At 44.8% G+C, this 13,640-nt stretch overlaps 1 protein-coding gene across 1 annotated transcript in view; it reads right to left on the reverse strand.

The window, feature by feature from the left end:
• Positions 1 to 1,376: 1,376 nt before the first annotated feature.
• Positions 1,377 to 13,640, reverse strand: part of GRIN2B (glutamate ionotropic receptor NMDA type subunit 2B) — a 416,455-nt gene continuing 404,191 nt past the window's right edge. The window contains exons 10-13 of the mRNA XM_040968253.1: positions 11,115 to 11,275; positions 9,389 to 9,576; positions 6,750 to 6,988; positions 1,377 to 4,665 (exon numbers count right to left, since the gene is read on the reverse strand). Of these exons, the coding sequence (XP_040824187.1) occupies positions 2,806 to 4,665; positions 6,750 to 6,988; positions 9,389 to 9,576; positions 11,115 to 11,275 (2,448 nt within the window). The 3' untranslated portion in view covers positions 1,377 to 2,805. The remainder of the gene's footprint in view (positions 4,666 to 6,749; positions 6,989 to 9,388; positions 9,577 to 11,114; positions 11,276 to 13,640) is intronic.

Consider the following 13,640-nt stretch of genomic DNA (forward strand, 5'->3'; position numbering starts at 1 on the left):
GGAGAGGGAATGAGTGGCCTGCCAAGAGGGGCCAGGTACAGGTATGAGGAAGAAGGTCAGACTGAACGAGATGGTGGTCAGATGTCAGAAGAGGTTGCATGTCCTGAAACCTCCAAGCTATCCCAGGGATGGGAGGCTAACTGGACCTCAATCCCACTTTAAGCCCTTTTTAAAACTCTTGACTACTGTTGCTACTGAAAGGAATATGAGGCAGCCACCAGCTCATTTAGTATGGAGTGCCAGGAAGCCACGGTCGACCTGGAAGCTCAGAGTTAAACCCGAGGTTTGCTTAGAGCCTGTGCAAAGCCCAGGCTAAAACACGTGAGCATTTCCCACACAGACCAACATGAAGTCTGGCTTGGAGGAACCAGGTGCAGGGAAGGGGCACAGACCCGAAATGCTTCCCCTGGTTCTTCCAGCACCACTGCTTCTGTTCACATTCACATCTCCTAGACACCTGGAAGCCAAAGCAACACGAAACACTTTTCCTAATGGAAAAGGAAAACCTTGTCTTCCCCTTTGCTCCCCACCCTATCCCACCCCCTCCAGCCCAACACCCTGAATACTGACAAGAGAACACTTTATCTGTACAAAATTAATTAGAAAACAAAATATTTACATATGAAATTAACACCATCTTCACTCCTGTTGCTGCGGAGCCTGACAGAGCCCCCGGTTGTTCTAGATTGCTGTTCGCTAGGTTAGTTGGTTTGGTTATTTGACTCGAGAGGGATGAGGTAAGAGGAGGAGTGAAGGAATGAGGCCCTGGCCCGGGAGAAGCAGTGCTGGGCAGCCCTTCATCTCCTTCCTCCTGGAGCGGCCACACGCCCTCGGTCCTCTCTTCCCAAGTCTTCCCTTTTGAACCTCAGTAAAGCACTCTGTGTTTCTCTCCCAAATCTGGGAGCGGTTCAGCCCCTTGTCCCCATGATCATTTTAGAAAGAAAACAAACCTTTGCAAGGCCTTCAATTGGCTGGAAAATGAAAGAGACTGAGGTAAACATCAAGGTGTGGAGGGTGAGGGTGAGGAGGGAAGGTAGGGCAGGGCAAACCAGAAAGCCAAGAGCAGCTGAGGAGGGCTGACTGGAGGAGACATGGCAGCTTCCATCAGAGGAGGATGAGCACCTTTCTGGGTATTGTGTCCTGTCTGTAACATGGCAACCCTGCAGTCTAGCATCCATACTGACTTGGGCTCTTTAGATGTCACCCTACGTAAGGGAAGGATGGCTGGGCCCCTAACGCACACCTGCCCAGCAGTGACAAGTATTCATTTCCTGTCTCAACTCTCCAACTTTGAGCCAAAGGATAAGTGGGGGGGAGAAAAATGCATCATATCTTCCTTGGAGTTTCACACCTATTTCTTTTTATTCCTGAATGGCACAATCTGAAATGGAAAGGAGGTACTGCTGGAAGGCAGAGGGGCTTCCACCAAGAATGTTCACACTGGATTCAGTGACATTCCTGAAAGGTCAGGTGCAATTGCACAGCCCCTTCACTCTTCCTCCCCCCTCGTCAATCCCATCCCTTGTATCCTGAGCTGTCTGCGTGGAGGCGGGCTCATTTCTCCGAACTGTCTGTTCCATACTGATTGTAATCGGTTCTGAAGGAACAAGACTGTTCTTCTAGCTCCAGGTTAAGTAAGAAGGGATCAAAGCATTGAAAACATCCCCCTCTCTCACTTACCCTGCCATGGATGACTCCCTTCCTTTTCAAAGTCTTGCTAAACTCCTCCCCAAGCCTTGACCAGTTGAGAGTTTAGAAACTTAAGACAGCTTATGGCATCTTTTGCTTTCAAGTGTGGGCAAAAGAGTCATGGCTGCCTCTATCCCCACTTAGCCTTCTGGAAAGTTCTTGATCCAGACTGGCTGAAATTGTTGGCAGTCACTGGGGAACCAATGTAGGATTGTCTCACCACCTTTTTAGTCTGGACCACAGAGTCGTCTCCATTCTCCTCATTCTGGAAGGTTGGAAGGGTAGAAAAAGACAAATCTCAGGTATCTTAGGACCATCTCTGCTTGCATATAAGCCAAACCAAGCACATTGCTGAGCTCACAGCAGGTGAGTCAAGGCTGCCTTCCCTCCATGTGGGAGTACCTGACTGCAACGGTGTGCAGCCGCCCATGAACAGGCACATGCAGTCCACAGTCTTGCTCTCAATGTACTACAGAATGAGCTGCTGTTGTACTCTCATCCACCTAATGATCTTTCTTTGCAGTTCATGACCAGTGAGTCTCACGGAGTTGAAGCAAACGCTGTTTTGGCTTATATAGAAACACACATGGCCTTCCACCCTCTGTCCCTAGGCTGATGTTACCCATGCAACTAGAATTTAGCAACAGCCTCTTTCATGGCCAAGCAGTTTGCTAAACAGTCTTACTTAGATGTTTCTGCTTCCTCACCTAAACGAAAAGATTCCTGTGGGAAAGGCTATGCCAGAGTTCACGCGCCTCCTCTCTTCTCCTAGTGTCACTCGAAGTGGGATGATGGCAGAGTCCTTCCGCGCTAGGAGGAAGCTTGTGGACGGTCCTTCCTTTCTCCTGGCCGCCCTCCCACTTCATCCTCTCCTGCGAACGGGCACTGCTGACAGATGGTGGAAGGGGAAAACGGAGAATGGCAAGAGCAATGGTGCTGGTCACCAGGGTTGCCCTCAGTAGGAACCAGAACTCCAGGATCCCATGAATGAATGAAAACAGCACAAAAGGAGCAAATGGGAACCAAGTTCACCCCCATCCCCCTCCGTGAGGTGCGCACCACTCAACCCCCGGCCCTCCCCCTCCCGGACCCACCTTCAGCTCTCTCTTCCCCCATTCAGACATCAGACTCAATACTAGAAAGTTTCTCATAAACGTGCCCATTGCTGGAGCCATTGAAAGCCCTGGGGTTTTTGTTGTTAGGCACACAGGGGTTGGACTGGTTCCCTATACAGATGTCCTTCTGGAAACGGCCCGGCACAGCCCCGTGGAGGGCTGAGACCACTGGCTTGTTGGTGACGAGGGCCCGGAAGTCCGGCCTGGCTTTCGATGCCCCCGCCCCCGTGGGCTGCCTGAAGAAGTAGGATTTACTGCCATGGAGCAAGCACTGGTCGTCCCCAAAAGTGGGGATGAAAGGGTTTTGTGTGACCCGATCAGGGTAGAGTGACTTGCTGAGCATGTAGCCGCCGCTGGGGTTGTTGCTGTGGTGATGGTGTCCGGCGGTGGGCACTGAGGACTTGTTGTTGGCAAAGGTGCTGTCACCGGCTGGCATCTCGAACATGTGGGCATAGGGGCTCCCATCGAGGAATCGGCCCTTGTCTTTCAGGCTCACGCTGCGTGGGGCCAGGGCGGCTTCTTCCTTCTGCAGATCCACGAAGGTGTCGTAGGAGTGCTGCCGGCGCAGTTTGTTCCGGTTCTTCTTCTGAGCCTTGGAATTGGTCGGGCTCTGGGGGTACTTGGTGGAGGAGGCATTGGAGGGCACCGCCACGGGGGCTGCCGGCTGGTCCAGCTCCTGCAGGGAGTTGTCCTCGCTGATGTCATACAGGTTGCCTGCTTTCTTGCAAGCCTCACAGCGGATGCACGCTTGCCTGCCTGAGTTCTGACCTGCCACCGTCGTGGAGTAGTTGTGCAACTTGGAGGGGCAGCTCCGGCAGAAGTTGCCCCCAGACCGGTCCTCCCAGTCGACGTTGGTCAGGTTCTTCTCCCAGGGGGCCGGCACCCCACCGACCCCACCGTGTTTGTCGCCCTGCCCGTGCTTGAGGTGCGACCTGTTGGTGCAGGACCCTCCTCCGCTGATGGAGTCACGTTTGAAGTCATCACTGCGCTCCTTGTAGATATCGGTCAGGTCCACGTGCTCCCAGTGAGGCGAGTTCTCCTTGGTGCGGAACTGGTCCAGGTAGAAGTCCCGTAGCCCTTCCTTGTCCCTGAAGTAGCGTTTGTGGTCAGGGGAGCGGGGCGGCCTGCGGCGGTAAGCAAGTTCGATCTCGTCGAACTCCCGCCGGGACTTGGCGGAGGCCGGTCGCTTCTTGAGGCTGTCCTTGTATTGCTGCTTCCGCCTCTTGGCTGCGTTGCCCTCAATGTTGCCGTAGGTGACGGTGTGCGTGGAGATGTCTGAGACGTCAGAGCGGATCAGGTCGTCGTGGCCACTGTAGCGGTCGCTCTTGAAGGAAAATTTTCCATATAGGTCACTGAGCTGGCTGTGTTTCGAGGACGGCAGGCCGATGTCCAGGGGCTTCTTGCTGATGGACCGGGGCTGGGTAGTGAAGGGTGGGTTGTCACAGTCGTAGAGCCCGTCGATGGAGCTGGCGCTGCCGATGCTATGTGGTCGGTGGTGATGGTGGTAGTGATCTTGGTACACGTTGCTGTCTTTCAACTGCAGGTTGCCGAACGTTCTCTCCACCTCGCTGATGTAGTCGCTGAACAGGTTCTCCTCGCAGGGTGGGTTGTTATAGGACTTGCAGTCGGAGTGCGTGAAGCTGCGTCGGTGCTCAGAGATGTCATAGACAGATGACTCGCGGCGTATAAAATCCAGGGCGCTCTGCGGTGAACCATTCACACCAGACAGGTTTGCCATGTTCTTGGCCGTGCGGAGCAGGCGCAAGATGTTGGAGTGCGTGTTGTTCATGGTGGCTGTGGGGGAATTCATCACAGACTGGCGCTCCTCAATGGCCACTCCGTGGATGCAGCTGTAGATACCCTGGAGCAAGATAGGAGGGGACAGGTGAGGTCTCCACATGGCTATGCAGAGCCCCTGCCCACAGCTAAATGCTGAACTGGTTAAGGACAGGTCAGGGAAAAAGATATTCTCAAACACTTGCATAGACTGATGTGCCTAGAAGCTTGCTTGATGCATCCCATGGATGGTATCAAGTTTTATATGGCCACACCTTGAGATTGAGGGAGACAGACTGGAATGACAAGATCAGGCATTCTTGCCTCTACCTCACTTGCTTACCTTGGTTTTGCTTTTTAGTCTTCCACTTTTGCATCTTTAAAGTGAGGCCATGATAGCAAACCATAGCAAAATGAATGGCAACATCTCACAGGTGTGGCCACCTTTCTGCCCTGACTGTGGCCACTGGCGGCCAGCACCAGGAAGCTCCAGAGCTCAAAACTGGTATTTTCATCACTGACAAATTCTGAGCAGCTTGCAGAATTGTGGCCACCCAATAACAGCTGGTCACGTCCCTTCTTGAGCCAAATTCAGAGTGAGATGATGAAGCAGCCTTGTAGGCAAGGAAGTATTTCTCTCCTGCTGTGCCCTACACTGTGGGAGGGAAGAATTGGGACAGATAACGAGTGCTAAATAGGAATAAATAAGTCCCTTGTTGAATTATCTCATTCTCTTGATCTCCTGTTGTCCTTCTGCTTTTTCTCTCATATGATACTATCATACATAATTAATGCCTTAACAAATTAGTATTGATCAAGGACTCCCCGTATATAGCTCCCTAGAGGGCTTGCATGAACCCAGGAAAGGGATGGATGGGGCTCCTAGAGGGCCGTGCTACACTTACTTCTAAAGGCAACCTACTGCTCCCGTCCTGCTTTGCAAGGTGGACAGGACAGACTCAGAACATTTCTCCCTGGCAAGTCAAGGGACTTGAAGAGGAGTGTGTTGAATTGTGTTTTTTGTCATTGGGGCAATTAAGTTGGGAAGAAAAATGGTCCCAAGGGAGGGAAGGAAGTTAGAAGGAGAAAGGGTTGGACGAGTGAACTAAGATCTGCAATGCAAGGTTAATCTATCTTCGCACACTTTTCTTTAACTGTGTTTTGGGAAACACCAAGTGTTTCCCTTTTATAGTGGCATGGGTTATGTTGAAGACTTTGGAATGGGATGTCCACGATGCTTTACTAGCTCTCATTCTATCATCATCCTGTGTGGGATCAGGGCAAAGTACCTCACAGTACAACAACGTGGTTCAGGGACTGTAACCACCTCAAGTTCTGTTTTCCTGTTTTGATGTGACTTAAGGATATACATTAATTCATATCCAGGGATAAACTGTTCTGGGTAAAATACAGCAGGAAATTGGTCAGTAAGTTAATGAAAAATCCATGTTCTTTGTAATGCTACTTCAGTCTAAGTTGTTCATAGGTGGAACATGGACCTCAATACTAAAATGACATTCAAGGTCACCATCCATGAATAACTGTTATAACTCTACAAATAAAATCAGGTGAGGCTATTAAAAAGAAATTGTTCCCTGTGACCCTTCTCACAAACAAAAACTATGTTCTTATGACTAACTTTGGACTATAAAAGAACAGTTATATTCTTGTTCCATTAAGGAAGTTTCTGGAATATAAAGTTCTTACGAGTCAGGACTGGTTTAAGAAGGTTATGTTAAGTTCTTAACTCGTCCTATCCAACACATGGTTAAAATATAGAGTGGAACACTTAAACTACTAATATGCCTGTGCATATTGCAAAAGAAATGTTACATTTCATTCAATGTAAAAGTAATTCTTTTAAAGGATTACATGATTAATGCAGTCTATAAAAACTCAACTAATGGTGATGAAAGGCATTTGGTAAAAAGCCAAATTTTTCATTTTGATAGATCTGCCAGTTCTTGTTGAGAACCAAAAGCCCAATTCCCACAAAAAAAACTGTTGGTCTGTTCGAGAAAATATAATAGCATCCACTTTGTTAAAGCAACTTGAAACTTTCTCACCCAAACTCCTGAGGGGAGTTTGTTTCATGTGGCATTCTGCGTTGCACAGTGCTAGGTTAAGCTGTCTCAAATGAGCTCCAGGTATCTAAATCAAAGCACTTACTCTGCTGATGGAGAAGACCATGCCAGGCTTGCCAGAGCAGACACCCATAAAGCAATGCCTGAACTGCCAATAGAAAAGGTGTTCGCAGATGAAGGTGATAAGGCTGAGAGCCATGGCTGCCCCCAACATGTAGAACACCCCTGCCATGTTGTCGATGTCCAGCTGGCTGCTCATAACTTCATTCTTTTCATTGTGGCAAATGCCAGTAAGCCAGAGAGCTTCCAGTTCCTCCATCTCTCCTGGAGAGAGTATAGAGAAGGAGAACAGATAGCGACAGGAAAGGGGGAGAGAAGGGTGTTGGAAAAGAGAAAAAAAGAGTAAACAAGACAAGGAGACAGAAAATGAATAGTGTTAACAGTGATTTATTAATATTATTATGAACAGACTCATCAAGGTATTCAGTAGTAGTCAATGAAAATGTCACATGGGATATAGACATTGCTGCTGTTCTCCATCCAGTATATTATTATTAGTATATAAATGATCAATATGACAAGCTATTGGCTATTCAGGTAACAAGAGATACAGATGACTGAGTCTTTTTATGGATGAAGTGGCTGGTGATTTTTCACTAAGGAGCTAAAATGTGAAGGTGGGAATGATAGATGAGTGAATTTCAATCTATATCATACACAAAGACACTCGAGGTAACAGCTCAAACATGATCCCCAGCAGGGAGGTGGGAAACTACAAGGACAGTCTGTGGAAGGGCATGCATATAACAACTGTTCAAACAGAGCAACGTTAGTCAAAAGAAGCTGAACAGAAGGACACATGAGTATCTGAGAATCAGATTTTTATTTTTATAGACAGTAGAGGTATAACAAACAAATGAATCATAAAACTGCTCTTAAGCTTCTGTAAAGCCAATTGATCAGGGAAAGGAAAAACAGATTGGCAAAGAGAGAAAGACTATTTCCCTAGGGCCCTCTGCTATCTGATCTCTTGTAGAAGAGTACGCATGAGTAAAGTGAAGGAGGTCTGAGTCTGCTGCCACCTTTTAATTTTATGTAAGTACACACTGGGTCTCAAAGACCTTAAGTGCTTTACTGGGTACCTTCAATTATAAAGGTCGAGACTCTAGATGAATGAAGCTCTGTGTTCTAGAATGCATCTCCTCTCAGAGAAGCAAATTTGGGGGGGGGGAAGAAATATCTCTGGAAGAAAATTGTCAGTTCTGACTAGTCCAAGCTTGTTTAAAAACTGGAAGTATGTTTTCACAATTTGATTCATGTGTTATCAACTTTCTCACATTATGTCTGAGGACTTTAGTCCTGTACCCTACTTGTTTCAGTTCAAATAGTTGGTCAGGAGATGGCTAGAGATAAATGCCTACCAGGTGACTTTCCTGCCCTTTTCATTGGTCTCTTAAAGTTTCTTCTGCTTTGTTTTGGCCACATATAAAATGACTGGTTGGAGCATATGACAGCAGCCAACTCTATCCCAATAGGTTAACTATACTCTGCAATCCTGAAGCATACGTTCTGGCTGGTTACTTTCACCCTCTCCCCATCCTATGCCCATAACCCTGTTACAGTTGAGTTGCATCATCCCAAAATGTTTATGTACAATCCTAACCTTCAGTGCTTTATTATGTGACTTTATTTGAATGGGTTGTCACCAAAATGATTGCTAAGTGAGGACATTCCGGATGAGGTGGGCTCCCAAGATGATATAACTAGAATTCCTAGGAAGAAAGGGGTGCTTAGATATACACATTTAGAAAGGTCCTTCAAAAAGTTTGTAGGAAAATAGTTATGAAAGAAACTCTACACATTTCTCCTTTTTTTGCCATGAAATACACTTAGGTTTTAATTCTGGTTTTCCACAAACTTTCTGAAATATCCTGGTAAAAAGGGAAAACACACACAGGCAAAATGCCATGCAAACAAAGAAATCAGGGTGATGCTTCTACAAACAAGCTCAGGAATGTCAAGTGCCAAAGAAGGGGGTGGAGAAAAAAATCCACATTCTCCCACAGGGCCACAGAAGCACCAGCTCTACTGACATTGCATTTCAGACTTCCAGCCTCCAGCAACGTGAGCTGATAAACTTCTGTGGTTTAGTTCATTCAGTCTGTGGTACTTCCTTGCAGCTGCCATAGGAGACTAAAATACATCTGCTATAGATGAAAATGATTTGGCTCCCAACCACTGTCATAACTTAGTAACACAAAGAGGATGGGAATATAGTTCTTTTTAGGAGTAAAGCCTTAGTAATTTGAGCAACATTAGGTTGGGTCATTAGAGTGAAATCCCCATGCTTAAACCGTGATGGTTTCCAAGGAGAAGAACCATAGATTGACAGACAGATGGACAAATTTACATACAGCTCTTCTTTTGCTATGTAAGATTCTAAGCTACCTTCGGACACAGCCAGGAGGAGGTGACCTAATATAGCCCATCCCGTCTTGGACTGTGTATCTTTAGAACTATAAGCCAAATACCCACTCTCTTTAATAAGATTAAGTGTATTTCTTTATAACAACGAGAAGCTAACTAATACAACACCTCAAAATCTCAGGCTGTGAAACACTTTTTTGCAATGCTTGAATTAGCCAAACAAAGGGAAGAAAGGTTGGTGTTCTGCACTGGCCATCAGTGGAGACCAAATAAGCACTTCTCTTTTCTTTAACTCACCATCTCCAAAGAGCTGCAGGATCGCAAGGTCCACTTGGCGCTTCCATCCAGAATCTTTCTGGATGGCAATGCCATACCCGGTTGAAGCAAAGACCTTCCCACTTCCAATGGTCACGAGCTTACAGCCTTCATCTCTGCCTGCCATGTAGTTCAGCACTGCTGCATCATAGATGAAGGCATCCAGTTTCCTATATAAAACAGGTAAACAGGATCTAGTGAAGGGCTTCTACAACAAAAGCACACATGGGACCAAAATGGGAAGCAACAGGATTCCAGCAAAGTATGCTGAGAATCTTCAAAGGCACAAGTTGGAATTCTGCCAGAATCTAAAGCCCAAATCCCAGGCTGCATGTTCTGTGATTTCAGGTTCAAAGGAGGAGCTCTTTCCCTCCCACTGGGAAGGTAAGTTGGGCTTGAAGCCAACTCATAAGCTGAGTCTGAAAAGGAGAAGGAGTAAAAAGGAATCAATAAAAATAATAACAGAAATAATGAAAAGTAAGCACTGCAGTGATTACAAATAGCATGGGCAGGACTTATATAACATTTTTCATTTCTCAGTCCATTACAGGCCAAGAGTGAGGATAAGTGTAGGTGTGTGCGTTCCAATAGATGTGCAATGTTATTTTTGTGGTCAGAAAGGTGCCAATATTTTTTGTGTAGTACTGGGTGGAGGTGAGCATTTGGTGTGGTGGGAACACAGGCTTCTGCAACAGCCAATGTGAATAATATTAGAAATCAGGTCTCTAAGATTTCTGAGCATGTAAGAACCTCATTCTTGTGCATTGTGCTTGGCAATGAAGGAATGAGGACTCATAGTAGAAGGTATGAGTTAACACTTAAAACATATAAACACACCCATAATGGAGGATGCAATTCAGATGAAACTGCTTAATCCATTTTGCAAGCTATGTAACTTTGTCCCTCATTGAGAAGAAATTGCCCCTAAGGTATAGTAACACATGGTGTTTTATAAAAGGTTATGCTATAGAAAGGTGGGACAGCACAAAACCAAAGTTCTCATATGGTAAGAACTTGGCCAGGCTACTTAAATTAGTCTTATTCCTAGCTGGAATCCCATCTTCTAAAATTTGTGTTGATTTGATTTTTTGGCGGTCAGATAAGAATTCAAAAGTATTTCAAGCAACCATGTATCCATGTGGCTCTTCCAAACCTGTAGCAACAGGGATGTGGAAAGAAGGCCAAATGCTGCCTGTTATCAAAAAAATAAAAGAAATCAGCTACAGGACCCCCTGGTCCCCAAATCTATAATGCTCCACCGCCAGGCTGCCAAGAGTCAGAGCTGCAGAAAACAAATGAACAAAGAGACAGGTATGGCTGGGACTATCCAAGCCCATACCTTCTTCATTCATGAACTCCTTTTCTTCCTTTTAGTATATGTATTTGTTTATTTGAAAAGCAGAGTTGCAGAGATCTTCCATCTGCGGGGTTTATGAAATCTTTTTAATGAACAAATCCTCCCTAGAGCACACAGCTGGGTCACTACGAATGCCACAGAAACTGGGATTGGCGGTCAGCCAACAAACTCCCCTGTCTAACATTTACAATTGAATTTTCAAAATTTCTCTTGTTCATTAAGATACCAGAACAAACATTTTCACTCATTGTCTTCTTTAACATTTTGTGGCATCAAGCATGGTATCTTAGCCCAACACATTCAATATTCATGTAATAAGTGTCAAGGGCCCCAAGAGTAATCAGTTCTTACCCTGTTTTCAGGGAGAGCAAGGCATCATCCACCCCTCTCTGGTTGAACTTTCCCATATAGGCGTGCATTTCTGCATAGTTGTTGCGAATATTCCTCTCTGTGCTGCCATTAGGCACTGTCCCAAAGCGGAAAGGAGGTGAAAAGTCATTAGGTCTCTGGAACTGTAGAGAGAGAGAGAAAGAGAGAGAAAGAAAAAGCAATGGTTTTGAAAAGGTGATGTACATTGAGTGGAAGCACATCATCCACAATTTATCAATATACTAGTCCTCACAAGTAGCATTTGCTATCCGAGGGTGGACTTCCACTCACAATCTGAGACATATTGTTCAGTGATTTCCATTTGCACAATCCTAACCCTAACTTTACACCTTATGTGTCCCTTGTAAGTATGAGGTACAATGTGAGCGATTACAGGCCACAACAGACTGTGCTGTTGGTTTAATAGTGGTCACCTTTAATTCTAAAAAGTGTTTGAAGTCTGCATCCTAAACTTAATTTAGGGGCCTGAATACACTGACATTTCACTCCTGTACTGTGTACTATTTAGAAACATTTGGGGAGGGGGAGGGAGAGAAAGACAGATAAAGATTGCCTGTTTACTGGTTCACTCCCTAAAAGACCAGAACAGCTGGGGTTGTGCCAGATCAAAGCTGGGAGCTCCAACAAGGTCGTCCACTTGGGTGGTAGGGTTCAAGTCCATGAACTATCTGCTGCCTTTTAGGTTCACACTAGTAGGAAGTGAGAGCCTGCAGTGGACTAGGATTTGAACCCAGGAACTCAGATGGGATGTTGACACCCTTGTCATTACATTGTTATAACCATTGGGCTGAGGTGAAGTCAGTTATATTCCTGAAAACAGTCAAATCTGTTTTGCTAAGAAACTTTGTCCTGACCTTCCCTAAAGCCTTTCAAGCTCACATTTAGCCAGTGTGAGCTGTAGAATAAACTGTAAAAATCAAATACAATTTTAAGTATTTTCCTTTCCCTGCTTGAGAACTGAGAGTTATCTCCAGTTCCTACTGTACAAAATCTTGGATCTTCATCCTAGGACCCCACATTTATTTCTGGTTAGTATTCTGGAATGAAGAATAAACCTGAAGGTTGCTTCCCCAAACACTTAATTTGTTCTTTTGTATATTTGTGGTCTCAAAAAATAATGTTCTCAGCACAAACTCAACTTTATCCATAGGCCAGTGCAGCTACCTGATGTTGAAGAAATTGCTTTAAATTTTGAAACATCTGCGAATTTTTTCTTGAGTTCAGTTTACTCTAAAGAAACCCCCCCATACTTGTTATTCTGGTTTAGATCATTTCAGTTCACACCACCAATTCAATTACTCTCTAAGTACTCTCTAACTTATGAAAGAGAGCCTTTGATGCAGTCATGGAAGAGTTGTAGCTCTAGAATCAAAAAGGCATAGATGGAAGACCAGCTCTGCATGTAACACTGTCAGCTTGGACAAGGAGTGTACTATCAGCTGCTCACTTCTATGAAGGAGCCAATAGCACCTGCTGTTCAAGCTGAATATGAGAATTACAGAATGCAGTGCATGAGAAGGGCTTAGCATAGCACTGGAACACAGTAAGTATTCCACTATATTAGTTTAAATTCACAATTACTTTCTGAATTTCTTTGTCAAGTTCATCCTCTTTGGCTTCTCATTCTGTTTGGTTAATATAACAATGATCATATAAACCTGACCAGAGCAGCTCTAGAGGACCTTGACAATGGGGATGATGAACAAGATATTTGAAGTTCTTTGGATGTCAATATCATATTACTTAATAAATATCAAGGGTTCTGAGATTAAGCAGCTCTTAATATGATGATACATAATCACCAGATCTTCTAGCTTAGGAAAACTCTAAACTGCAGAATTGCCTGAGCTTTGAAACCATTCTTTTCCTGGGGTCTCATGGAACATGAAATGTTGCTGCATTGTATTCACTCAGCACTTGCCACAGTTAAAAACAGAGTCCAGCAGGTGTGTGTAGCAAACTATGAACCATCAACAGGCCACTGCTTCCTGACTACAAAGTTCCCTTCTTTGACACATTACAGCACTGTAGTGAAATAATCCAGTACCCAAAAGACAAATATATCTTATGACTTGTGGTAATTAAGATACAGAATACCAAAAAATGTAATGTGTATGATCTAAATCTTGACATTTCACTTTTAATAAATTTTTCTATATTCCTGGGGGAATATATTAATTGTTGGAGTCTTTTTTTAGGGGAGATTTATGCTTATGAATATAAAGTGAATTGAAAGTATGTCATCTGGAAAATTAAGAGGAGAGGGTTGGAAGTATATGAATATATGCAGGGGACAGCTTATATCTATTTCATATAAAGAAATAAAAGCATTTGAAACCTTTTCTCTGGTTTTCTTTGAAGGGGAGGTTGTGACTTTGAATATTTTAGAGTGCCTTTACTAAGTTAAAAAAAAATCTTGGAGCAGAATGGGCCAGTAAAGGGTCACTCATCCAAACCACTCATTTTACAAATCACCAACTCCAAGCC

Source organism: Ochotona curzoniae, unplaced genomic scaffold (assembly GCF_017591425.1).
Source record: "Ochotona curzoniae isolate NIBS_2020 unplaced genomic scaffold, NIBS_Ocur_1.0 contig_1482, whole genome shotgun sequence".
NCBI lineage: Eukaryota > Metazoa > Chordata > Mammalia > Lagomorpha > Ochotonidae > Ochotona > Ochotona curzoniae.